Consider the following 27,516-nt stretch of genomic DNA (forward strand, 5'->3'; position numbering starts at 1 on the left):
TTGCTTTAAAAATGTGTTATGCCTGTGGTATTTTACAGAACAATTATGAATAAAAACACAAATTTAAACATGCATTTAGCTTTCTATGATAGAATTAGTGGAACATTACATTTCCAGATCTATTAGTCATTTTATTTTCCCCCTCTTCTCTAAAGGATCTATAATTCACGAATAAAAATTAACTGCTGGCTTAAACTTGACTTGAGGGTTTTCGGGACAGAAACTAATTTTTATATATCATGTTCTTGCTGCCAGTGTTTAGGAAAAATCACTAACTAAATCACTAAAATCACTATTGGATGCCGAATGCTATTTGCATTTTTGAAATTTCATAAAGAACTCTAGCATTTATTTTCTATTTTGTAGAAGCCCATTTTTCTTTCTTTTTTTTTTTTTAAATTTTTTTTATTTATTTATGATAGTCAGAGAGAGAGAGAGAGAGAGAGAGAGAGAGGCAGAGACACAGGCAGAGGGAGAAGCAGGCTCCATGCACCAGGAGCCCAACGTGGGATTTGATCCTGGGCCTCCAGGATCACGCCCTGGGCCAAAGGCAGGCGCTAAACCACTGCGCCACCCAGGGATCCCAGAAGCCCATTTTTCTGATGGCATATCTGCACATATGCAGAAAATGTGTGCTAAATGTAGGAATGAAGTCAGACAAGTCATTAAACAGAAATCTTATCTAAAGATCTTTCTGAGAAATAGCATTCTTTCTGAAATTCACATTTTATCCCTTCCTCTTCTAGTCTTCCTGCTTAAAGTCCATTGGCAGAAACCCAAATTAAAACTACTAGCTATATTTTTTAATCCTTAAAAAACAATTAACTAGCGATATACAAAGTATGACTTAATTAGGCCAAAGGTAGGAAAGAAGAAATTCAATTCAAACATGACATCTTTGATCTCATTTCCTTTATTGTTGAATAAAGACTAGACACTTGGTCGCTCTTTTCAATTTCTGGGATTTATGAGATATTAAGCAAGAGTCCATATTAGAAAAACTTTATTTTCATTTGTGTGATACCTACTGTAGTGATATGACATTTACTATAATTTAGTCTTACTGGGTAGTTTATAAGATTTGAAATCTAAGGGCTTTGCATAATTTCCTTCCTGGTGTTTTAATTGACATTCCGCTATAATGAACCCCACAGACCATTACCTGGCTAATTGCTTGAGTTACAGAGCTTATACAATGCCATTCTTTGTCCTTGGTCTTTTGGGGTATTAAATAGCAAGGCTGTCCTGAAAGAGAAAGTGACTGCTGGTTTTCATGTGAACCATTAACATCTTGGTAGCTTTTTCAGGGACAGACTGCCTTCTGTTCTTCTCTGGGGTTGATACCAAACCTGATATTTATCAGAGAAACCGTTATTCTGGGATTCTCCATTCTCCCTGGGAGAGCACTTGACCTCTGCAGGGTCTTCTGGAGCCACTACTACAGGTAGAGCTTTCCATGACCTCATTCTGAAGTCCTGGCATAGACCCTGGAGCAGGTGACAAAATAAAGATAGAATACCATTTAATTACCGAGTACTCTATTTAGAATTGGTTGGGAAAAGAGTGTAACTACTTTAGACCTAGAAAAGGCTCTATTTCTGGCTCATCTAGTCCAAACTTACTGTTTATAACATAGGGACCCTGAGCCCTAGGTGGCAAAGTGACTTGGCCCATGTCTATGCAGTTGCTAGTGACCCAGGCTCAGGGCTCCCTTTCATGGACTTTGCAGAACCCAGATCCATGAGCCTAAGGCCAAATTACAGAGTTTGAGCAAAGGAGGAAGGTGCTAGGAGCAGCATGTCAGCACAGCCCGGATAAATACAGTGTGGCCTATATCCTTCCATGTTTCGGCCTTTTTAAAGTGTTGGTACAGGTCGGAGATGATGGCCTTTTGAGTGCTGAGGAACAATTAAGGGTTTTTCAAAAAATTTTTGAGAACTAGAGACAGCGTAGGAACTAACTTCAATACCTGTAGGTCTGGATTGATTTCTTTTGGTAACTTCTGATTAAAATGTTTCTATGGTGCCCACTCTGAGCTTGATTTAAGTTGTTTATCGGCTCTGAAACTAGTTCAGATTCCAATGGGCAGGAGAGCCTGATAACATTTTGGGATGTACACAATGTCTGTTGAGAAACTTCTGACTTTCCAAATGTTCGTTTATGAGGCAGAGCCCTGGAGTAGGTTCAGAACCCTGGATTGAAGAAAAAGGGAGAAGGATCTTAAACACTTCAGAAATTAAAGACAAATGGAAGTTTGGTAATTGGAAATATTTTTATAATAAAGCATTTCTTTCATGACGTATCTTTGGTAGTTTTACCTCATATTTGAGTTCCCTACATCTGAGCATGTGAGTAGGCTGATGAAAGGAGCAACACACATCCGTCAACACCAAGGAGCAAGGCTATCAATGGACGGTAAGTTGCTAGTGATGAAAATTCTGAATCTAGCGTGTCATCTGCAAACAAGCTTTTCCTTCAAAGACCAAATCCTTTTCTTTAGAATGCTCCAATCTGTTAGATTCTGAAGCTTCCCCAGAACCTCCCCTTCAGGGAACCTCTGGCTAATTGTTGGTGGACCCGATGGAGCAGGAATAAGGACCTCCTACCCCTTTTCTGTAGTGATTCCCTACAGAGGAATCCTACAACAGGCATTCTGCATGGTCTCCAGAAAGGTAAAGTGGTTTACTTAGGTTTGTATACACTTATTTAATGGCATATAAATAATATGTATCAAGGAAGTAGGAAAGTCTCCTTGAAACCTCTGCTTCATGGAGGAAGTTTCTGACACCGAACTCGGTTTGGCTTCATCATAGATTCTTATTAATATGCCATGATCCTTTTATTAACAAAAGGGTATTGTGAGCACACGTAAATTTTAAATTCAGTTTTCCAACAACAACTTTGATAGATCATTAACTGCTACCGGGACCAACTAATAAACAAATAAGTGAACAAATCAATCATGTTCAGACTCCATTGCTTCTTTTTCTTTTTTCAATTAATGGACTTTAGTGTTTAGACTAGCTCTAGGTTTATAGAAAATTGGAGCAGGAAGCACAGCCAGTTCCCATCTCCTTCCCCTCCCCTACCTTTCGCCACTGTCCCCCTGCTGTCTTACAACCAGCAGACCCATCAGCCTGAAGATGTTCACACTGTGCTTTCCCCACCTCCCTTCCATCCCTAAAGTAGGCAAACTAGTTCAGCAGACAAATCCAGAGTTCCTGAGAAGGAAATGAAAAAAAAAAAAAAAAAGATGAAATAGAGTTGTAATAATTTTGTTCTTGGCTTTGCCTAATCCCATCCTTAAAGGTTTCTTTTAGATTTTGGAGATGTGGGATGAGGGCTTATTTTTATGTCTAAATTTAATGTGTATTTTTAACCTGTCTACTCATCCATGTGGGTGAGCTCGCTTTTCCACCAACCGGTCCCCTGAATAGTTACTTTGTCCCGCCCTGTTTTGATTGCTCCCAGCTCTGCTGAGTGCAATTCCTTCTCTGCACCCAGTCCTGTACCACCGGCCTCGTGTGCCATTTGGAACATTCTGCTTCCTGTCATACTGCCTTGATTTAAGACAAGGTGGGAGGAGAAGAGGAATAACTGAGAAAGTGGTGGCATGTATTGAGAAAAAAAAAAAAGTATCCACATTTGCTGCTGGGCTTTTTTTTTTTTTTTTTTTTTTTTTTTTTACAGTGTCAGGTCCTAAACCAAAGCCAATCCCTTTTATCTAACAGAAAAATGCTGAGAATGTTTTTATTTTACTGCATCCTTGTTAAATACAAGAAGCATTTAGTGTGGTGGAATGTAATATTATATTCATTGTGCTTAATAAAATTGTAATGCATTCACTTATTTAGACACTCTGGGAGAAGTCGTCTCCCATCGGATAATAGAAATTATGGTGCTTTTGCTGCATCTATCAACACAAAGGGATGAGCAAAGCTTATCAGAGCTGATTACAAGTACTCTGGAATTGCCCTTAAACAAATAAAGTGAGAAATAAGAATCTGCAGTTACAAAATTTTTCCTTCTTCCCTTTGATGGCATTACATTTGTGAATGAACCCAAAGCCTGAGTCTTAGAAGGCCTAGTTCGCTGGAAGAACGAGGTGGGAGGAAACAGCTTATCAGAAATCCTCCCTCCAGGTTGCTTAGCACTGAAGGCTCAACACCAGGCATGTTACATGGGAAAGGAGGATCCTTTGATGGATGGATACAGCTCTCCAGGAAAGAGAAGGAAGTCATGGTACCAACTGTCCTTCCCTGTTTTCCTTTTCCTCACACCCTCTCTACCACACCCATGTTGTGGGACCTGCCTCCTGAGGGTAAATGCACAGAAGTGTGCTTGACCGTGGTCATCCCTTGTAGCTGCTGCCTCTAACTCTCCACTCCACCTCCTGTTACTTACTGAAGAGGTGAAGTTAGCGGGGAGGCTGACATCCCTGCAGGATGAGCAAGCCCTGAGGTCATCCCTTGTCTTGACTGGAGCTCAGGAGTCTTACAACCCTGCCTCTTCTCCTTCTAAACCCGAGCACTAGGAAATCCTCTCAGCCCAACCCAATCCATCTCACTCAAGCTGTTATATCAGCAGTTGGGGCTAAGATCTCACTTTGCTCCTAAAATCCACTCAGAGAAACTAGGGATTCATTACTCTGGTCTTAGGGAGGTACAAGTTAACAAGCATTATTTCTATGCAAACATTTGTGTGTCTAGGTTGTGCTGTCTGGTGCAAAATTATCTCAGATTCATTGTGCATTTTAAACTAAAACCTTGACCCATGACTGGACCTCATCTCATGTTTCTAAAAGAAAATAATTATTAATTATATCCTTTGAGAATTTTCTCACATATAGACTTATACTTTGCTCTCTTTATCTTCATTTTCTCAAGGTGATATATGTTAAAACCACAGTTCTATGGAGTCTTCTAGACTCAAACTGTAAAGTTAAATTCTTTTTTTTTTAAAGATTTTATTTATTTATTCATGACAGAGAGAGAGGGAGAGAGAGAGGCAGAGACACAGGCGGAGGGAGAAGCAGGCTCCATGCAGGGAGCCCAATGTGGGACTCCATCCTGGGTCTCCAGAATCACACCCCAGGCTGAAGGTGGTGCTAAACCGCTGGGCCACCAGGGCTGCCCTAAAGTCAAGTTCTAATTTAAGTTGAAAATGCACTTTTCAGATGGATTTTAAATAAAATAATGATTATTTTCTTCAATGGGTTGATCTTTCAATTTGTGAAGTAATGGCCACAAACTTCTGAGCCTCCCTGGTCTCTTGTTGTCTGGACTATGACCGCTCCCATTTGCTTTTACTGCTTCCTGTTTTGTCTCAACTGCAACCACCCTCCACACAGCAGCCAGGGTCTCTCCCCTGCTTGAACATTCAGTGACTTCTTGTAGTCTGTAGAACAAAACCCAAATCCTTGTGATGGTCTATAGCAGCTGCACGGTGTGTTTTGAAAGAACATGCCAGGCTCCCCCTCTCTCACCCCGTACATTCCAAGCCTTAGGGCTCCCTGTTCTCTCTGTGCCAGGGTGCATTTGGCTCCTGATGCTTGGAAATCTCTTCTTGCTTCTCCGGAGACTAGCTCCTTCTGATTCGTCAGCGTTCCTCCTCAGGACTTCCTAACAGCTAAGTGCTCCTTCCTCAGATAGGCTTTCTCTAAGAACCTGTCTGAAACAATCTTTCTTTGTCACTCTTTATCAAATGCCCCTATTTATTTCCTCCATAGCGCTTATTACAGTGTGAAATATTGATCATTTTTACCATCTGATATTTGTCACTGCCATTAGAAGGTAAGCTCTATGACAGCAGATATTTTTTGCTCTAACTCCTGCATATAATACAATGGCTGCCTCAGAGGAGGCGTTTAACAAGCATTTGTTGATGAAAGAAGGAAAGAATAATGCGAAACTTGGGTATGAGAAGGAACACAGCATGGAATATTGGTCACAATGAAATGGGAGAAATTATTATTATTATTATTTTTGAAATGGGAGAAATTAAAAGTAACTATTAAGATAAGAAAGGAATGCTGTATACATAGAAGTTCATCTTATAATTTTATATAACTATACAGGGGTTGAGGAAAGATTGCTCTGTATAAATTCAGAAAGGTCATCATTTTTGTAGCCTGATATATCCATGTGCTTCAAATTATTTCAAAGTCTGTACATTTATACTTAAATCAGTATTCAAGAATGCACCTGGAATACAACATTGATGTGGATTATGTATTTGTAGACTCAGAACATTGTGAGAAGATCTTTTTTTTTAAGATTTTATTTTTTATTTTGTGGGGGAAGGGCAGAGAGAGAGAGAGAGAATGTCAAGCAGACTCCCCACCGAGCATGGAGCCCAATGAAGGGCCTGATCTCATGATCCTGAGATCATGACTGGGGCAAATTCAAGAGCCAAATGCTTTACCCACTAAGCCACTCAGGAACCCCTACAGGAGGATCTTTTGACAAAACTTTTTGGGATATAATTGGATCCAGCTAGTTTCTAAGAGACTAAGATGTTATGGGTGGCCAAGGAATGAATGGGATAAGAAAAAAGAGAACATAGGATTGGATATAGGATAGGATAAAACAGGCTGGATATTTATAATAAAGAAAGTAGAGAAAAAGTAAATGGAGAAGAAGAATAAAACAGGATTCAGGATTAAGTACAGGATTAAATTTGGGATTTAATACAGGTAATTAGGTGCTGATGCAGTCATTGAAGGAGGAAGGGGCCCAGGGCTGCCACTAGCAGCCAGGTTTGCTTCTAACCTTCAGAAGAGTTGGGACTTTGCTATTAACGCCCAGGTAGGAACTGCAGAAGACTGCTGCCAGTGGTCACAGCCACCCACGGAGCCGAGACAGGAAATGATGTTGGTGTGCCAAACTGCACCTCTACCCAAGTCCATGCATTCCAGCTGCAGCCAGCAGAAGAACAATGGCTTCTGCTATTTTTCTGTCTTCTACGTCCTCTGCAAGTGTCTCTCACTGGCAGAAACTAAACTGGAACCCTGATGACAAGAGATTCTGGGAGAAGTAGTTCTCAGGCTTTGAGTCCTTGAGATATAGAGGAGTACATAAAAGAATATGGAAAGAGGGCCAAATGCCAGTATGACACAATCTGAGAACAGGAAATACTTGTCGCTGCTTTGAAATACTATTTCTGGCTAGTTAATTTCATTAGCTCTAATCCTCACTAAAAATAATAGCTCACAGTTGCTGAGGGCACTATGCTAAAAGCTAGCTATTCATGCATTATCTCATTAAGTTTCACAACCACACAAAACGCAGCTACTATTATCCCCATTTTAGAATGGTGGAATCAAGACTTAGAGATGTACGGTAACCCTCTCCAAATGAAACGACTAGAACCTAGAAGAGCTGAACCTTACTCAGGATGACTGTCTACAAAGCTAGTGGCTTTTAATAATTATTGTTTAGTACTTGCTAGTCGGTTATTAAAATTCTTTATAATTCATGGCCCTAGACTCAACATGAAACTCGCCAAGTCATTTCACAAATGTTGACTCGTAGCGTAAATACCTTATTTCTATGGGAAAAAGAACTAGCAGATTTCCAAAGAACTTCCTCTCAAGCATGGGCAATATATTTATGAGAGAGAAAAGTTTATCAGCCGAAGAAATGTAATGTATATTTAGAGTGAAATTATAGATTATGAACAAATTTTAATTTTTTGATGAAGTGTCTATAAAAGCACATCATAGAATCTCAGGGTTAGAAAGCGCATTCAAGGTTGAAGAATCTTCAAGATCCCTTCTGATAGCATCTCAACAAGGGTTGATAACAGCTTCTGTTAGGAACCGTCAATGGGTACAACTTCCAGGACTATGGAGGCTGATTGATGAGAAGGAAGAGCACACATGTGGTCTGCTGCTGGGCGAAGATAAGATGGTGCTGCCTGGAGGCTGCTTACTCAGTTTTGTCTCAGTGACAGCAAGTATGGTGTTAGGCTAGAGGCTGGAACTATTGGTACTAGTTAGCTTTTGCTGCCAACCTTGTCAAAATTCCATGGCTTACAATTTATAGCTTGAGTGTCGATGGTGGATTCAAGATGGCCAGAGACTGGAACTCCTCCCATTGAGAATGAGAGCCTGTGCCCCTTCCTTTGGATCTGGCTGGCCTCTGTGACGACTGTGATTTTTAGAACTTAACGAAAGTGTTGTGTCATTCTTAGGTATAGCCTAAATGGATTGGCCACTTCCATGTTCTTGGAATGTTCTCTTTGAGAGCCCTAAGGCATGATTGAAGAAATTTGACAATCTTGAGATTGGCATGCTAGAGAGCCTAGGTGGTTGAAGATCCCAAGTTTCCCCCCCCCCCCATTTCCACTGAGGCACTGGACTTTCAGTGAAGACTTTCCAGACTAGCCCATACATTAACTGAATACTGCTAAGTGATTCTAAGTTGATGTCTCATGGGGCAGAAGAATCACCCAGCTGATCAGGCCCAAATTCCTGACCTACAAGATTATGAGTATGATAAAATAGTTCTTTTCAGGCACCGAGTTTGAGGTACTTTGTTGCACAATCTCAGGCATATGTCTACTGGATTCATGAGGACAGTCTGATATAGATTGGCCTCACTTGGCCTCACCTGGGCTCACATACATATCTATGGATCAGTTGGGGACAGTTATCCAGATTGTGCTTGGCTATGGCAGCTTCCTTGAGGCAGCTCTGCTCCATGTGTCTCTCATCCTTCTCCGTGACCAGCAAGCTTGGCCATGTATGTGTCTCATGGCAATGGCTAAAAGGTGCGAGAGAGCAAGTGGAAGCATAGAAGAGCTCTTGAGACCTAGGCTTGGAAATGGCGTCCTGTCACTTCCACCTCATTCTACTGGCTGAGGTCACTGGGCTGAACACTTAAAGTCAAGGGTTTAGAGTATAGACCTTATTTCTTTTGTGGGAAATGGTGTAAAATCCCTTGTATCAGAGAGTCTGAAAACGGGGAAGAGTGGAAAATTGGAGAAAATAATGCAATCTACACCATTTACTTCACTTCTGTTCAGCAAATACCGATGGTATACCTGTTATTTGCAAACATTATGCTAGGCACTGGGCACACAGGGAAAAAAAAGAGACCCAACTTCTGCTCTGGAAATGCTTATAGCCCAGGTGATCTTCAGGATAAGTAAAAAGGCTCACAGTATTTATGCTTACTGGGGACTTCAACCTCCTTTTAAATCTTTACCTCTAATCCCTCCATAAAGATTTATACCTGCATTAAACTTTAGAGTTAGCATTTGAGTTATGTTTTATTGTTTCAGTGACTTAAAATTTGGTTAGAAGCCCTTACTTGCTTAGCTCACTGTGGACATTTTGTTTGATTAGGTTTTTATGTTTTTGCATAAACATGAAAAAAATCCAATTAAAAGGAAATTGTATATATGTACCATCAGCTTGCTATCAACTCTTGCTCTGCTGTTTTTATGTTTTCCTCATCTCCAATTCTTGGGGAGCCTCATCATAGTCTTAAAGTACCAACTATATTACCCTTTAACATCTCTATTTAAATTGGGAAGCAGGAAGCCACAATGGAGGGAAAACATATATGAATATAAGTCACACTCCCAAATAGGGCACTGAGCACCTTCCTTATATTGTTTGCTCTGCTCATTCTTTTCTGTAGCTCTTTGGTTTCTGTTTGGATGGGCTTTGTTTCCCTCTGTAACGTTGTGTGCTCCACACCAGTATGTTCCACTGTCAGAACCAGACTTCTCATCTCTCGTCTTCTTCATGTCTCCCATTGAGTTCCTGTTTCTTCTCTGTGGGAAACCACTTTCTTCTACTGACAGATCTAGAACTGAGCTCCATGAAAGATTCATCTTAGTTCCTTCTGCAGCATCAATGACCACTCATTAATCCCCAGGCAGTAGGGCCCAGTGGAAAGTGCATGGGCTGATTTTGGAGTCAAAGGACCTAGATTTTATTTTATTTTATTTATTTTATTTTAATTTTATATTTTTATTTTTAAAGATTTTTTTTATTAATTTATTCATGATAGAGAGAGACACAGGCAGAGGGAGAAGCAGGCTCCATGCAGGGAGCCCAACACAGGACTCAATCCCAGGTCTCCAAGACCACGCCCTGGGCCAAAGGCAGGCGCTAAACTGCTGAGCCACCCAGGGATCCCCAAGCACCTAGATTTTAATCCTAGCTCTGTTGCTTACTAACACTGTGATCTCAGGCAAGCTTCTTAACTTCTCTGTGCCTGAGTTTTAAAGTTTTTATTTAAATTCCAGCTAGTAACATACAGTATAATGTTAGTTTCAGGTGTATAATACAGTGATTCAGCACTTACGTACATCACCCATGCTCATCACAGCAAGTGCCCTCATTAATCTCCATCATCTATTTAACCCATCTTCCCCACCCACCTCCACTCTGGTAACTATCAGTTTATTCTCTATATTTAAGTATCTGTTTCTTGGTTTGTGTCTCTCTCTCTTTTTTCCCTTTTGCTCATTTGTTTTGTTTCTTAAATTCCACATATGAGTGAAATCATACAGTATTTGTCTTTTTCTGACTAGCTTATTTCACTTAGCATAAATACTATCTAGTCCATCCATGTAGTTACAAATGGCAGGATTTCATTCTTTTTTATGACTGAGTAATATTCCATTATATATATATGTGTGTATTATATATCTCATATCTTCTTTATTCATTCATGAATTGGTGGACACTTGGGCTATTTCCATAATATGGGTATTGTAGATAATGCCGCTATAAATGTCAGAGTGCATGATCCCTTTTTTAAAAGTAGGCTCTACACTGAATGTGGAACCCAATGTGGGGCTCGAACTCACGACCCTGAGATCAGGACCTGAGCTGAGATCAAGAGTCAGATGCTCAACCAGCTGAGCCACCGAGGTACCCCTGTATCCCTTTGGATTAGTATTTTAGTATCCTTTGAGGGGCACCTAGGTGGTTTAGTGGTTGAGCATCTGCCTATGGCTCAGGGTGTGATCCCAGGGTCCTGGGATGGAGTCCCACATCAGGTTCCCTGCAGGGATCCTGCTTCTCCCTCTGTCTATATCTCTGCCTCTCTCTGTGTCTCTCATGAATTAATAAATAAAATCTTAAAAAATATTTTTGTATCCTTTGGGTAAATACCTAACTGCAGTTGCTGGGTCCTAGGGTAGTTTTATTTTTAATTTTTTGAGGAGTCTCGGTACTGTTCTCCAGAGTGGCTGCACCAGTTTGCATTCCCACCAACAGTTCAGAAGTGTTTCCCCCTCTCTACATCCTCGCCAACACCTGTTGTTTCTTTGTTGATTTTAGCCATTCTGACAGGTGCGAGGTGATATCTTATTGTAGTTTTGATTTGCATTTCCCTGATGATGAGTGATGTTGAGTATCTTTGGTCTGTTGGCCATCTGTGTGTCTTCTTTGGAAAAATATCTATTCGTGTCTTCTGCCCATTTTTAACTGGATTATTTGTTTTTTGGATGTTGAGTTTTATAGGTTCTTTGTATATTTTGGATACTAAGACTTTATCAGATATGTCATTTGCAAATATCTTCTCCCATTCCGTAGGTTGCCTTTCAGTTTTGTTGATTGTTTCCTTCACTGTGCGGAAACTTTTTAATTTTGATATAGTCACAATAGTTTATTTTTGCTTTTGTGTCCCTTGCATCAGGAGACATATCTAGAAAGAAGTTGCTATGGCAAATGTTCAAAGAAATTACTGCCTGTGTTCTTTTCTAGGATTTTTATGGTTTCAGGTTTCACGTTTCAGATCTTTAATCCATTTTAAGTTTATTTTTATGTATGCTGTAAGAAAGTGGTCCAGTTTCATTCCTTTTTCCTTTTTTTAAAGATTTATTTATTTTGAGGGTGGGGAGAGGCAAGAGAAAGTGAGAGAGAGTCTTAGGCAGACTCCACGCTGAGCACGGAGCCTGACTTAAGGCTCGATCTCACCACCCTGAGATCCTGACCCAAGCCAAAACCAAGAGGTGGACACTTAACCTACTGTCCCACTCAGGTGCCCCAGTCCAGTTTCATTCTTTTGCACGTTGCTGTCCAGTTTTCCCAGAACCATTTGTTGAAGAGACTGTCTTTTCCAATTGGATACTCGTTCCTGCTTTGTTGAAGATTAATTGACATATAATTGTGGGTTCATTTCTGGGTTTTCTATTTTGTTATATTGATCTATATATCTATTTTTGTTGTGCCTGAATTCTATAATCAATTGTATGGACATAGGAAATCTTATCTTGCATGGTTTGTGTGTGATGTAATTGCCACAACAATTATAAGGTGCCTGGACTTGACTGTCATGTTCTTTGTGTTATATCCCTTCCCCTCCTGCTCCTAACAGCTAACTCTTATTTGCCAATTTGGGGTTTGTTTCCCAAAAGGCCATCATAACATGTCAAAAATACTTTGTATGAATGAAAGAATAATACAGACAGACATGTTTTAGTGAGAAAAAAGGGTTATTTTCCCATTTGTTTAAGACATCATAAGGCATTAACACTCAGCATTCTGGAAACTCAAATTTTTCGTATAGCAAAGTGTTTAGAGAATTAAAAGATACCAATATTTCACTTCAGATACTTTGCACTTTGGATATTTGCTATGTTTGGTGCAGACAAGATCCTTAGGGATGGTGCAGGATTTTGTCTTTATACTCTGTGACCCAGCACAGGACTTGAGACTTCTGAGATGCTCAAATAAATGTTTGTTGAACAAATAAATGAATGTTTCATGGAATGCAATTGTGTGAACTAGTGAAAGTTGAACTATTTTATAACTAAATAGAATATTTCTGTTGTCTAGTTTTTGCTGGGGCTGAATTTAGCTGACTGATGCTTGGTAACCATGGTTTATGTGCTCACTCATGCCAGGGTCACAGGGGAGAGGGGCCTGGGGTTTATATTTCGGGAAATGCAATGTGATCATTTACCTTTCATACTTTTCTCTTTGCTTTTGTTTTTTTTTCATCTTTCCTAGTAGATTGTACTCTCCCTGAGGACAGAGACCATGGCTCATGTTTGATTTCTCAGTACTTGTCACATTGTTGATATTCAGTAAAACTGGTTGAGTGGATGAATATAGTAGCAAAGACAGCTTGAAGGAAAGTTAGCATTTTTGGATTTTTACATGATTTTAGAAATGCAGCATCCTATCACTGTCCATTCTCATCTAGTCTGATTCATTCTGTCTCCTCTCTAGCTCTTCCATTGATCCTATGCTTGGATTTACTGTCCTTTAATCTCATCCTTATAAATGCCACGTGATTTGTGGGACAAGGTTGAGGCTTTGAAATTAAACAGACCCTGATTTCAGTTCTGAATCCACAACTTCCTGATTGTGTGATCTTGAGTAGGCATGTGACCTCTTGGTCCCTCTGTCTTTGTTGGTGAAGAGAAGGTAATTAACTAGTTTGTCTTCTATCTGGCAGAGCTGTTTTGAGAACTGATTGGCTTGAGGACTGTAAGGCACCTAGTCATAGTAGGGGCTCTAGAAATAGTAGATGTTGTCACTGTCCTTATTTCCATTCTCTTTACCCTTGTACTCCTTTTTCCAACCAGAAAACATGCATTTCTAATGCTGGCCATCTGTTAGCAGTCTCCGGACTGCTGTGAATTGCTGGAGACCACCCCACTATGAGCTTCACCATTTCACTTCATTGGGAACTTTATATCATATCACTCTGATTAATAAACGCCTTAATAAGAATCACTATTCTTTGCCCCATTAAAATAAAACAAGGATAAATGTGACTTTTCAGAAAAACTCCTCAAATTATAAAGCAAAGAGTTGGAGAGTTAAATGACATGTGAAGAATCTAAGGACACAGCATACATTCAAGTTTATGATTTTTTTATTCTCTTTCTCTCCCCATTTATTACAATAGATTCTAAAAAAATTGCTCTCACAACAGGACCATTAGCCCTAGTAGATTTAAGGACTCTTTCACCAGTATTTTTTCTTGAAATAATTGAGTTTGCTGGAAGAAATTACTCAGCTCAATATTTTTCATCTCCCTCTAATACAAATGTATTTGATTCCTATAAATCTGAGTGAGGTCAGTCAGGAAATTATACATATTTGTTTTCCACAGGGTGTATAAGCTATTAAGTTATGTTGCATTTATTATAGATCATGTTTACTTGTTGGCAAGATAATTTGAATGATTGAGAACAATATTTTAGAACATGTAACACTAGGAAAACAACCAGAAAGGAGGATTGAAGCAAACTGTTCCTTATAATAAATACTTTAAGTAAATAAAATATTCTATTGTGATTCAGGCATCTATTTGCATTAAAATACATTAAAATATCATTCAATATTATGCATACTGTTTATTCTTAGGGCTTATATATGTATCTATATTTCCTTCCTATATGTTTATATCACTTACTAATTACATTGGGATCTTGTGTAATAGGTGTCTCTATTCCCATTATATCTTTCTTCCAGCTTCAAATATGTGGATGTTTTCTTGGCTTTGTACCATTTTAATTTTTTTGGCAATCGCTGGTATGGACACAGTAGCAAAGACCACACCACATACCAAATTTACGAAGAAATCTGAGGGGAAAGAGATGCCAAAGGGTTTCAAGCCATCCAGTGGCCCAGCTCCAGAAGAAGAGGAGATTCTTTTCACAGAAGCAGCTGAAAAAGCAGAACCCACCCCCAGGCCCCCAGCCCTAGAGTCAGCCTTCGGTGCTGCCACTCTCTTCCCCTTTGAAAACTTCACTCTTGATGCGGCCGATTTCTTTTTGAACTGCTGTGATTGCTGTTCTTCTGTACCAGGGCAGAAAGGAGACCCCGGAGAGACTGGAAAGACAGGTACTTGCAAATACCCAAAGCCATATTTGTTACCTGGATGTCCTTGGAGTTGAGAGGTAGATGGGAAGCAGAACTGCCTGCAGGGGTTCTACGTGGTTTTGCAAATGGTGACAGGCCTGGGTGGAACACGGTGACAAATGCAAATGGGTGCTATGTTGCCCATTAGCCGCATGTGTGGCTATTAACAAAAATAAACCTAAGGATTAATATTAAGAATTCAGTTCAAAAAAAAAAAAAAGAAAAAAGAATTCAGTTCCTCAGTCATACTAGCCACATTTCAAACACTCAATAGCTACATGTGGCCAATGACTCCAGTACTGGGCTGTACAGATATAAGTCCTTCCATAATTTTTTTTTTAAAGCACTTCCATCATTACAGAAAGTTCTACTAGAAAGTGCTGGTTAGAGCAGAAACGGGGCTACCAACCCCAGCCCTGGCACGCGGTTCTTCAAATTACACATTTCCTACCAATATGGTTTTTTCATCAGCGGCTGATGTAAAAAGGGTAAAGGAAAATCCTGCTGTCTAGGTAGAAGGTGTGTGGACTGATGGGTTTCTGGAGTGCTATTTGTAGTTTGGATTAGAAATGGCATGTCTGTGAGGTGGAGAATAAGGGGCAGTGTTCAGTTTGCTCTTCATTGAAATTCCAAGGCAACACTGTCCTTGCCCCACAATTTTCTCCATTGAACATCATGGTTACATATTTCAATATTCCAGATACCTTTAATACATACATTACTCATACACTGAGTTTTACTGTAATACATTTCAGCTTTCACGTGTCATATAGCAGAGAATTCAGGTAAAATTGAGATCAGAATGTCAATTTCAAATTTGCTATCCCCTGGGGGAAAAAATGACTGTATGGATATATTTGTTGTGTCTTGCTTGGAGAACTTAAAGTTATAAAATCAGGAATTGTGCATCCTCATTAAGCTTTTCATTCATTTCATCTTATAATAGGAAACTTTTGGGAAATGTGATCAATATTCATGCAGAGCTGGAATTAGAGGGTACAGTTGCTGGGCAGTGGTCAGGGCATGAAGATTACTGGGTTGCTAAAACATTATTGGAAATGCAATGATACTGAGAAAATTACATTTACCAGAATTTCTCTTAGTATCATATCTGGCTGGTGAGCTGCTTGGGGGTGAAGACCCCCAAGGGCATGGTCAAGTAAACACAGCTGGTTGCTAAATTGTCTTCTAAGGCCATGGGTCTGTCCCATCAGAGCGTTTGTTTTACCCAGTGATGGATTAACCGGGCTGTTCTCAGAGCTCAGTCTCTCCTGTAAATACATAGGACAGATATTTTGGAGATTTTGGAGATGTGCCAAATTCTTTGCCTGCCTGGAGTGCTCATATGTTTTAGTCTGACTGGTTCTGTACAGAGCAGAGTGTTTAAGAGCTCAGAATGTCTTATCTTGTCTCTCACCATCCTGAAACTTGGGGAAGCTTCATTACCTACATTTCAGTTTTCAAAGTAGTAAAATGAGATAAGAATAATACCAACTTCATGGAGTCATCAAGAGATGGAATGAGGTAATGTGTGTCTGTGTGTGTGTGTGTGTGTGTGTGTGTGTGTGTAGGCTCAGTGTGGTACCTGGGATAGGATAAATGCTCAAAAAATGGTGTTTCTTTTTCCAGTTAGCTGTAGTAGGAGTCTTTTCCTAGCTTGGGAAATTCTCAGCCTTATAGGGTCTTTTTTCTGAGATTCATAGACATTTGTTCTACCTTTTCCAGTGTTTCAGAATTACTGTTTTGTTAAGCAATCAGAGATCCAGCAGAAGAGGGACATTAATCAAACTGGAAAATGAAAAAGAACCTACTGAAATAGGACTATTTTAATTTTTCTTCGTTATCTTTCAGTTCTTGGACACATGAACACACACACACATACACACACATAAACACACTGCATACATGACTTTTACATTATCCACTGTAATGCAGATAGCAAAGGTAGACTTTAAAAGTCACAAGCCTAATTTTATAGTTTATGAATGAAAATGTCTTAAAGTGTACAGATATAGCTAATAGCTAGCAAAGGAAAGATTCCACCTGAAATTTTATCTCCAACTTCTCTCATTTAGTTGAGTTATAATTATAGTTACCTACTATGTGCTAAGAACCATGAAGCACTTTATGCTGTTTCTAATCTTTACACAAATTGTTAAAGAATCATTACATTTCAATGGATGACTTAATCACATTTCCAAGAGTTTTAGTAACTCTAGAGGTAATACCACCAGGAAGTGTAAAACATGGAGTCAGATCTGGGTGCACCACCAAGCCCCAGCTCTTCCCATTATGTCCAGCCTTACAGTATTTATACTAATTTCTCCTACATGTATGTGTCACTTAGATGGACTTCCTGCCTCTGTGTCCTCTCATGCAGTTTCCATGTGCTCCCTGTGCCAACCTGGGCACTGCTCTTTATTATTTCCCTCAATAGTATAACCATACCGGGCATTTAGGGCTCATGAGGAAGGGAGACATTGCACAGTGGACCGCAACTGGCCATCTTACTTGCTTCTACCCACACTGCCCATTCCTTCTCCATTCCTTTAATCTCTGCTCTCCTTTCTTTTCTAGAATGTAATTACCACCTTTGTTTATTTGAGTTTGCTTTTAGCTTTAACCTCCGCCGCAAGCACTTTCTTCCAAATAAATGTAGTGTTTTTTTTCAAAGAAAAAATTCTGTTGAATATAATTTTCTCCATCCCATCAACTCCAGTTACACAAATTAAGATGAAGTTAAGATGAAATATTACTATTTCATTGAGTTCACTTATCTTTATGGTTAACTTCCAAAGAACCTGGCTATTAATTACTCCAATCAGGAGTAAGACAGGATACCCTTGAAATCTGAGCCGTGCACCATCTGACCCTAGCCTGCCTCTCAGCCTCCTTCATCCTATTACTAGCTCCACCCACCGTACACTTCTTTTAGTTTCTTAAAAACACCGTGGTTTTTTTCCACACTTGTTTTGCCTGGAATACTCATTTATGGGTGTTTTGTTTTGTTTTTTTCCTTGGAAAATCGTAATTTGTTCATTGGGTCTTAGCTTAATGCCATTTTCTCAGGGATGTCTCTGCTGATCCCGTAAATCAGGTTCATTTACCACAATCTGTAATAGGACCTGCCTATTTTTCTTCACATCACTAACTACAATGTGATAACTTCTGTGTATTTTTGTGGTTATTGTTCAATGTATCTTTCTTGGGCTCTCAGCTTCCTGAGGAAAAGGATGGCTGGGATGTTGATGGCTAATGCCGAACACCTGGCAAGGGTGCTGGTGTCTAGGAGCCTCAGCAATAGTTCCCGAAGAATTACATAAGTGAATAAATGGGAAAACCAAAAGTGCTACGTATTGTAGTTTTACTTCCAATTTGAAAGTGTTGTCCACATGAGGTTAAGAGCTAGATAATCATTTTGTTCTTGTTGTTCGATATTGCACTGCTTCCCCAAATCATTTGATTGCTGCCATGAATCCAGTGACAAGTACTAATGGGCTCAATTTATCTATTCAGGTAGTACAAAATTACAAATCAGATGAAAATATTGTCTTGAGAATTATGTAGTAGTCTATTCTTACCCAGATTTTATTATTAGGACACTGACAGTCATTGGTCTCAATAAAATGAGTGCCTAAAATTTTTTTTTTCCAGAACTAATGCATTTCAAAAGAGATTTTTTTTTTTATCCTGATGGTTTTTAAATCTCATTTCCAGGTCTTAAGGGAGAGGCTGGTGATATGGGGATCCCAGGGCCACCAGGAGTTGTTGGACCCCAAGGTCCAAAAGGCCAAAAAGGAGAGAAGGGTAGGTAGTTATATTGATTTCATGTCAAAACTCAAGATGTATTCTGCATCCTTTTTCAGTAGAACAACTTGCTAAGCAAATACCATATTCTTGCAGGTGGAACAATTTTTTAAAAAGATTATTTATTTATTTGAGAGAGAGAGAGAGTGCGAGCATGAGCACGAGCAGAGGGAGGTGCAGAGGGGGAGGAAGAAGCAGCCTCCCACTGAGCAGGGGGGTGGACATGGGGCTGGATCCCAGGACCTCTGAGATCATGACCAGAGTCAAAGACAGATGTTTAACTGACTGAGCCACCCAGGCACCCCATAGGTGGAATAATTTTCAAAAATACAAAAATTTGGTAAAGCATGTTATAAGTTATATTTGATATAAAAATGTTAACTTTATAAATAGCCCATTGAAAATTTTTACACTTTCCCAGTAACATTTCTTTCTCTCCATCCCCCTCCCTCTGCACATACAGAGGCTCTCCTGCCTCTTTTCTCTCCTTCCCTAGCCACATAGTTGACCTAGTGACTGGAAGCCATTGGGCATAGTCTCTGGGGGAGTATCCTTTCCTACATACTCCTGAGTGAGCTCTTCCTTATGATACCTATTAGTTTTGTATTAGATAGAACGAACTAGAGTAGACAATCCTATAGAATATTCTATTTAGATGAATAGCATCCCTGCTAGGGAGACTATGACATGTTCTTTGGCTTGGTCAAATCTGGGCAATGTCTATGGTGGAAAGAGAACTGAATTAAAATGAAAGAAATTGGGATCCCTGGGTGGCTCAGCGGTTTAGCGCCACCTGGAATCCCAGGATCGAGTCCCACGTCGGGCTCCCTGTGTGGAGCTGCTTCTCCCTCTGCCTGTGTCTCTGCCTCTCTCTGTGTGTCTCTCATGAATAAATAAATAAAATCTTAAAACAAAATAAAATGAAAGAAATTGAGCTTGTAACAATGACCTTGGACCAGTCACTTCACCTCATCTGGAAATCAAGGGGGAATAGACTAGGTATGTATTTATACCCTACTTGCTATCAAAGAAGATTTGTCATTATATGTACTTTCATAGATCTTTTCCAGCTCAGAAATTCTATAACTCTATAGATGTATCAACCAGGACGGTGTCCTGCCCTGGGAAATCCCTGGTTCTCTAAGTGCTTTGAGACATTGAGGGAAGGTTGCAGATTCACTGGGACATTTAGAAATTCCTCAGTGAATACTGCCAGCCTGTAGAAATACCATCTATCCATCAAGTTAAATGTTTTAGCCTCAGTGTCACATGTCAAAAGACCTAATATCATCTATACATCACCCTCCACATGGCTCAGGAACTGTCTAGCTCATTTCTGGTAGAACATTCAGTGAAGTAATTACTCAAAAAAGATGCTAAGGTGAGAGAACTACTTCACACTTGTCAGTTATGCGATTTTCATTCTCGGAAACATTTAATCCTTTTGTGGCTGAATTATGTTAGCAGAAAACCCTGTGAAATACAGATGAATGATGAACCTCCCCAGTGATTCATACATTCCGGAAGCTAGACTTCTGGAAGTAGAAGAAAAAACAGGGAAGTATCATAAGATAAGTTTCTTAAGAATATGCTTTGATTAAGGATCAAAAGTAGAAATTCATTCAGCCAGTCTCTATAGAGTGGCAAATCTACTTTCCTTTTACTTCCAGACTTCGCTTGGACTCTTGGTTAAGATTGAAAGTTAAAAAAATAAAGGAGTTGACTGACTGCATTCCAGTTAACCACAACCTGATTAAGTACATTCAGTGCAAGCAGTTAAATTCCTTAAATGAACTTGAGAACCAGAGTAACTGTGCAGTGATGGTTGGCATATGAATATTGACAAGGATGGGGAATAGAATTGGTCCCTCACTTCCAATCAGAGTTGGATTCTCTCCTAAGGGATCCTAACATTTTCCTGATGGCCTATGGGTTAATTTTCAAATTGTAAATTTCATGTAGAATGGTAACGGGAGGGGGTTAGCTACTTAGAAAACTGCTGAGCAGCTTATGGTAGAATTTTTCTAATTGGTCTTGTGAAACATGGGATAGTCTTTTCTCATGACTTGTAATTTGACTTAGAATTTCTTTTTCCTAGCAAAAATAAATAAAAAAATTAGTTATGTCATAAAGCATGTGGTTGACAAATTGATGTCAACCAATGTTATATGCAGACATGTTTGATTCTATACAAATTTGTAAACTTTCATACCTCAATTTCTTCTGTGATAAACAATGATGATAAAAGTATCTGCTCTAGGGACGCCTGGGTGGCTCAGCAGTTGAGCATATGCCTTCAGCTCAGGATATGATCATAGAGTTCCAGGATCGAGTCCCGCATTGGGTTCCCCGCAGGGAGCCTGCATTTCCCTCTGCCTAGGTCTCTCTCTCTTTCTCTGTGTCTCTCATGAGTGAATGAATGAATGAATGAATGAATCTTAAAAAAAATTATCCGCTCTACTTTTCTTGAAGGGAGATGCTATAAACTTTTGGAAGTGAAAAATATTCCAATTTATAAAATGTGCTCTGTTATATGAGCCTCTCTGTTATACAAGAGGCTGTATTAATATCAAATAAGAATTAATTTTGAATTTGAAAGGATGAATTAAATTTAAAAAAATTATGTTAAGAGCTTAGAACGTTGCCTGGTCAAAGGAAATCCTCAATAAGAGGTATTATTGGGACGCCTGGGTGGCTCAGTGGTTGAGTGTCTGCCTTTGGCTCAGGGCGTGATCCTGGGGTCCTGGGATCGAGTCCCACACTGGGCTCCCTGAGTGGAGCCTGCTTCTCCCTCTGCCTGTGTCTCTGCCTCTCTCTCTCTGTCTCTCATGAATAAATAAAGAGAATCTTAAAAAAAAAAGTTAGGTATTACTATTACTATTATTAATTATAGTTAAAATGAATTTAGTGTGGCTATACTTTAGTGGGATGGAATTTTAGCTAGGCCCAATATGGAAATCCAGTTTATGGTACTATGGTGAATATCTAAAAACCTGCATCTTTAGATTTTTTTTCAAATGTGAATTCTCACGATTCTACGACTTGTCCAAAGTGTGTATAAAAAATTTTCCAAAAAAAAAAGAAAATTGGCTTCTCGTTCATGCTCTATGTCAAGGACTTTATATTTATATCTATATCTATATTTATACTTACTGTCTTGGAAAGGTTTTTGATATGATTAGTTTTAGCTAACTGCAGAATGTCACACTCTGTGTTTAAACTTATATGGTGGTGATGCTCTTTTTTAGGCACTGTGGGGACTATAAAGAAGGGGGCATTTTCAGCGTCATTCAGAATTCATGAGAGGAAAAACACAGACACATACATAAATAACACAAGGCAAAATGTCATGAATTTCATGAGAGATTTGAAGAACTATGGGACTGTGGGAGGGGAAAGCTGAATTCTGTTTGAAGAGATTGGCACTATTCCCAAATCTCATTTAAATGGTTTACCATCGATTGGAACACAGTATTCCTAACAAGGCTCAATATATTCTCTTTCCATGTTGTTTTACCTTTTTGCATTTTGGTAAAGGAAGCACTGGAATGTGACGTGGTTGCAAAATGGATTTTAGTTATATCATAACTAATATGGTCGGAAGGAAGCTAATCTTGGTATCATTTCAGGACTGAAGGGAGAACGTGGGGATCAAGGAACAAGTGGAGTTCCAGGATACCCAGGGAAACCTGGCGAACCAGGTAGAGAATAAACTGTATCTGTCAGGTACTGTCATGTCTGCAGCATAGTCCATAATTTCCTTCCTGTTTGTGCTTAGAGTCATGCGGGAGGTAAGAGGGGGGTTAGGAGGGAGACATGAGTTGCTCTTACTTATTCTCATAATTCAGTGTACTGATTGCTGGAGTGTAACAATCACTGGTCTGGTAGTTTGGGGGCTAGATACAATCATCTGAGCTCCTGTCCTCAGTCTAGATGACTTTGGGGGAAAAGATCCCCAAATCGTTCTGGGTTTCAGTTTCTTTGCGGGTAAGATTTTGGGTTTGGGGGTGGGCAAGGGAGATTTAGGAGAATATGTGTGTGGGGGGGCTAAATGCAAAGTGTACAGATCCTTACAGATTATTTTAATTTTCTGTTGCAGGTGGCCTTGGACCTAAGGGGGAGAGGGGAAACATCGGACTGGCGGGAGAGAAAGGACAAAAAGGGTCCAAGGGGGACACATGTGCAAATGGTACCCAAGGAGATAAAGGAGACCAGGGCGCCGTGGGCTCCCCCGGCTTGAAGGGAGAGCCTGGGGCCAAGGGGGAGAAGGGTGACTGTGGAGAGTCGGGGGAGATGGGAGGAAAGGGAGAGAAAGGCCAGGAGGGTCTTAAAGGAGAAAAAGGTAGCAAAGGAGACCCTGGAATGGAGGGCAAAGGTGGCCCAGCTGGCCTGCCTGGGGCCCCAGGTGATCCAGGCAAGAAGGGAGAAAAGGGAGAGTTAGGACCCCCTGGTCTTGTGGGACCCACGGGGCCAAAAGGTGAGGTTGGAAGCAAGGGGGGCCGAGGATCTGTTGGCAAGAAGGGCTCTCGGGGTCTCCGGGGCTCCAAGGGCGAGGTGGCCAGAGTTGTGAGGGCAGCTTTCAGCGCTGCCTTATCCAAGCCTTTCCCGCCTCCCAACATCCCCATCAAATTCGACAAGGTTCTCTATAATGACCCGGGGAATTACAGCCCTGTCACTGGCAAATTTAACTGCAGTATTCCTGGGGCCTATGTTTTTTCTTATCATGTCACTGTGAGGGGCCGCCCCGCTCGCATCAGCCTGGTGGCCTGGAAGAAGAAGAGGTTCAAGTCCAGAGAAATGCTCTCTGGTCATGAAATAGACCAGGCCTCTCTCCTCATCATCCTGAAATTAAGTGCGGGGGACCAAGTCTGGTTGGAAGTGTCAAAAGATTGGAATGGGCTATATGTCAGTCCTGAGGATGACAGCATTTTTACTGGGTTCCTTTTGTACCCAGAGGAAGATTCTGGAATTTCACCATAAACTTGGTGCCTTGAACCGTTTGTAGTTTGGCTTCAGTGGAATAAGTCAGGCAATGTAAGGTAGCACGATTAAAAAAGAATAACTCATTATTTTTTTTTCATGGATATAAAAATAATGCAGAAAAAATGATATCACCCAGAGTAAATTACTATGCCTATTTTAAGACATCACCTTTTCTTAAAAATTAAAAAAATATATTTTATCGAACAAGAGAGGGAGAACAGAGGGGGCAGAAGAAAAGGGAGAGAGAAAGAATCTTAATTAGGCTCCACACTCAGTGCAGAGCCCTAGATGAGGCTGGATCTCATGACCCTGAGATCATGACCTGAGCTAAAATAAAGAGTCGGATTCTTAACCAACTGAGCACCCAGGTGCCCCTTCAGACATCACCTTTTTAGAAGAATATATTTATATGTATTTCAAAACACATGTCTATTAACTTTGTAACTAGCTTTTCTTCCATTGAGCATTCTAATGGCATTTTTCATGCCATTTAGATAATATCTGTATGTGGAAAATATGATTGACATCTGTAATTAATAAATATATTCTTACTAAATATCTTCTATATCTCATATAAATGTGTGCAACTCTTTTCTGTGTGGATATGAGTCTAACAAGTGACACATGATGGGCTGGTATCTCTCAAAAGTTTAGAAACTGTCAGGATTGTCTTCCAACAAAATGGAACTATTCCCATGCTTATTTAATTCAGGGAAAATACACAAAAAGAATACGAAGGACTAAACTATCTTTAAGATGAATCAGTGTAAAGCTTTGGCCATAAAAAAAACTCGGTATTAGATGGACTTGTGTGTTGGGTAAAAGGTAAAAAGAAAGTTGATAAAAAAAAAAAAGAAAAAAGAAGACAGTTGATAAAGATATTGCTCAGTCATAACAAAGATCCAGCCATTCATCAAATTATTGTACTTAGAAAAACTAAATGTCCCCCAAAGATTCAAGAGTAAAATTAAATCACTATTGATCTAAATTTCCAGTCTTCCTTTCTTCATGGAGGAACATTTAATTTGGATAAATTCTTTGGCTTCATTATCATCATGTCTATAATAATTAATTCTGGTTATTCAGTGAACAGGTGGGTATTTGGGAATTCACTTGCAATGAGAATATTTAATAATTATGAATATGTAGTAATTTAGCAGCTTCATTTTTCAAAGGAACTAATTTATTGACTCCAGATTGAATTTGGTTCAATGAAGGCAGATAGTTACAAAGATTCACAAACCTTAGTGAGTTAAATGGGAAGTGGATGATGATCTTGCCCTACTAGACAAATAAACTTTGAAAAACGTGATTTCCTTTTAGATTTATAAATCCATTTAAACTATGCTCTATCTTCTTGCTTTAATGTATATTTTTATGTTGAAAGTGAAAGGAAAAGCTGTAGTTATTATGACTGACACTTCAACATCAAATATGACTGCATTGCTATTGTGTGTGTCTGGCTGGTCCATTAATGGGAGGGTGATATTTGGATGAGTAGTGAAAGGAAGATCTTAATTCATGAATTGCCGTAATTGTTTAATATTTCCAGCTGCCAAGCATACAACTGTTGCAGACACCAGGTAATTCATGAGTACCTGAAGAATGATGAACTGAAACACAATGAGAGCAAGGAAATGGATGCTCAGTACAATTGAGACAAAATCTTGGGAAGTCGATAAATTAAGCTGCACTTCTCTTAATTAAGCACATTCATTGCTCAAAGGCTCCTCACACCCCAAAGCAGTGTCCATCTCCTATGTCCACGGCAGTACAACCCATTAGTGTTGATGACATTGGGAGACAGTCACCTTTTATTTGATGCACAATAGGCCAGAGCTATGGAGAAGAGTTTCCCAGGGCCTGCAAGTGGTAGTAATAGGAATACATATTGAAGACTGAGGGCTGTTCTGTCCTAGAATTGAACCTTGATCTCTAATCAAGGTGCCTTGGGTACTATGGTAAATTTATATGTTGTGTGTCTTTTCTTTTATGCAGACTCTTCTAAAGCATGGGGCCCGGGTCAGGGGCCATTTTTGCTTGGATCTAAAGGCAGTATTCCCCATTTCTGCCCTTGTCTCCTTCAATCAAAGCAATCCTGTTAAAAAAAAAAAAAAGTTGGATCATCTTACTTCTTTGCTCACAGCCTCTTGAGGGTCCTGTCTCATCTGGAGTTGAAGCTGAATCCTTACTATGACCAGAGAGGCCTCATGTGATGTGGCCCCTGCTTTCTCTCTAACTCTCCTGCCATTTATTCTGCACATGCTCTGGGTGTTGCCTTCAATGCTAATTCCTCAAATTCACCAAGCATATTTCCACTTATGGCTTTGCAAATGCCTTTCTGTCTACACAGCTCTTATCCCAGGTAATTGCATGACTGGCCCCTTCCTTTCTCTCAAGCTTTTGTTCAAATACTGCTTTTTCAGTAAGGCCTTCTTTGGCCATGAGGTTTGTTTTATTTATTTATTTATTTATTTATTTATTTATTTATTTATTTATTTATTTATTTTTGTTTAGTTTTGTCTACCATTTATTCTTTCAAATAAAAATGGTGTTCCAGGGCAGCCCGGGTGGCTCAGCAGTTTAACACCACCTTCAGCCCAGGGTGTGATCCTGGAGACCCGGGATCGAGTCCCATGTCGGGCTCCCTGCTTGGAGCCTGCTTCTCCCTCTGCCTGTGTCTCTGCCTCTCTTTCTCTCTGTGTCTCTCATGAATAAATAAATAAAATCTTTTTAAAAAATGGTGTTCCATGAAAACAAAACAAAACATGTAGATCAGTTTGCAAGTCAAATTCACCCAAATGCATTTCTTAGACAATCACCTTATTTTTATACACAGCTGAAGTGCTTTTTCTGTACTCCAATTTATTCACATGGATTATTAAAAAGACATGTACTTAAGGGTAAAAGCTAATAAAGTTTTTTTTTTACTGTTTCATCAAGGATATTCTTTTTTTAATTTTTAAAGTTTAATCAACATATAGTATATTACTAGTTTCAGAGTAATTTCGTGGTTCATCAGTTGCATATAACACCCAATGCTCATTACATCACATGCCCTCCTTAATGCCCATCACCCAGCAACCCCATCTGCCTAACTCCTTCCCTTCCAGGAACCCTCAGTTTTTTCCCCATAGGCCATGAGATTTTTAATTGGAGTTTTAAAATCCAATCCAATCATACCCATCAGGGTATGAAGAACATACCCTGATCTTCTTCCCTGCTTTGTTTTCCTCCACAGCACTCCGCACCCTCTAATAAACCATGTATTTCACTTACTGATCTTGTTTATTTTCTGTCTTCCCACTAGAGAGTAAGTTCCACGAGGCCAGGGATTTGTGTCTACTTATTGCTCCCTCCCCAGCACCAGCACACTTAATACACATTCTGTGGATAGATTGATGTGGTTGTTGTAGATCTCTCCACAAGGTGGTGCTCACAGATTATTTTTCTTTTGGATTGTGCCCTTTTTTTTAAAAAAAAAAAAAAAAAACAACAAACTGTTGCAAAGCAAATACAATGGTGACATAGATTTCATAATTAAGACACTAGCTTCCTGAAATACCATATTTTATGTTTCATTATGTTTCAGAGAGCCACACATTTTCTTTCTCTGTTGGGACATTGGACTCTGGGCCATTCTCTGGGGCAGTAGTGAGAGACTTACAGCTATGAAAGGGGAATGTGTCTTCTGTTGTCTGGATGTGATGTTCCTTCTGAGTGAGGGCCTGATCCATTTTTATCTCCCACTCCAGCCCAAAAGGATTCCATTTTGTGTCCTGGGAATTAATATATTCTGTAGCTGCAAACTCACAAAAAAGTTTAAAATGAGGCAAGGGGATGATAAACTTGAAGGATTATTTATTTATTTATTTTTAAAAAAG

The 27,516-nt window shown here is 39.6% G+C and overlaps 1 protein-coding gene across 1 annotated transcript; it reads left to right on the forward strand.

Annotated features, from left to right (window-relative positions):
* Positions 1 to 14,460: 14,460 nt before the first annotated feature.
* OTOL1 (otolin 1) lies at positions 14,461 to 23,721 on the forward strand. Its single transcript, XM_055308480.1, has 4 exons — positions 14,461 to 14,824; positions 18,560 to 18,649; positions 22,279 to 22,350; positions 22,749 to 23,721. The coding sequence occupies exons 1-4, from the start codon at positions 14,461 to 14,463 to the stop codon at positions 23,627 to 23,629; spliced, it is 1,407 nt and encodes a 468-aa protein (XP_055164455.1). The 3' UTR covers positions 23,630 to 23,721.
* The last annotated feature ends 3,795 nt before the right edge of the window (positions 23,722 to 27,516 follow it).

The sequence above is a fragment of the Nyctereutes procyonoides genome, unplaced genomic scaffold, assembly GCF_905146905.1.
Source record: "Nyctereutes procyonoides isolate TBG_1078 unplaced genomic scaffold, NYPRO_anot_genome, whole genome shotgun sequence".
In the NCBI taxonomy this organism is placed as follows: Eukaryota; Metazoa; Chordata; class Mammalia; order Carnivora; family Canidae; genus Nyctereutes; species Nyctereutes procyonoides.

Bases quoted from the DNA above. Each gene is read 5' to 3' on its own strand.
- OTOL1 (XM_055308480.1), top strand. From the start codon at position 14,461: ATGTGGATGTTTTCTTGGCTTTGTACCATTTTAATTTTTTTGGCAATC. The intron at 18,650-22,278 runs GTAGGTAGTTAT...GTATCATTTCAG, and splicing joins AGGCCAAAAAGGAGAGAAGG to GACTGAAGGGAGAACGTGGG. The intron at 22,351-22,748 runs GTAGAGAATAAA...TTTCTGTTGCAG, and splicing joins AGGGAAACCTGGCGAACCAG to GTGGCCTTGGACCTAAGGGG.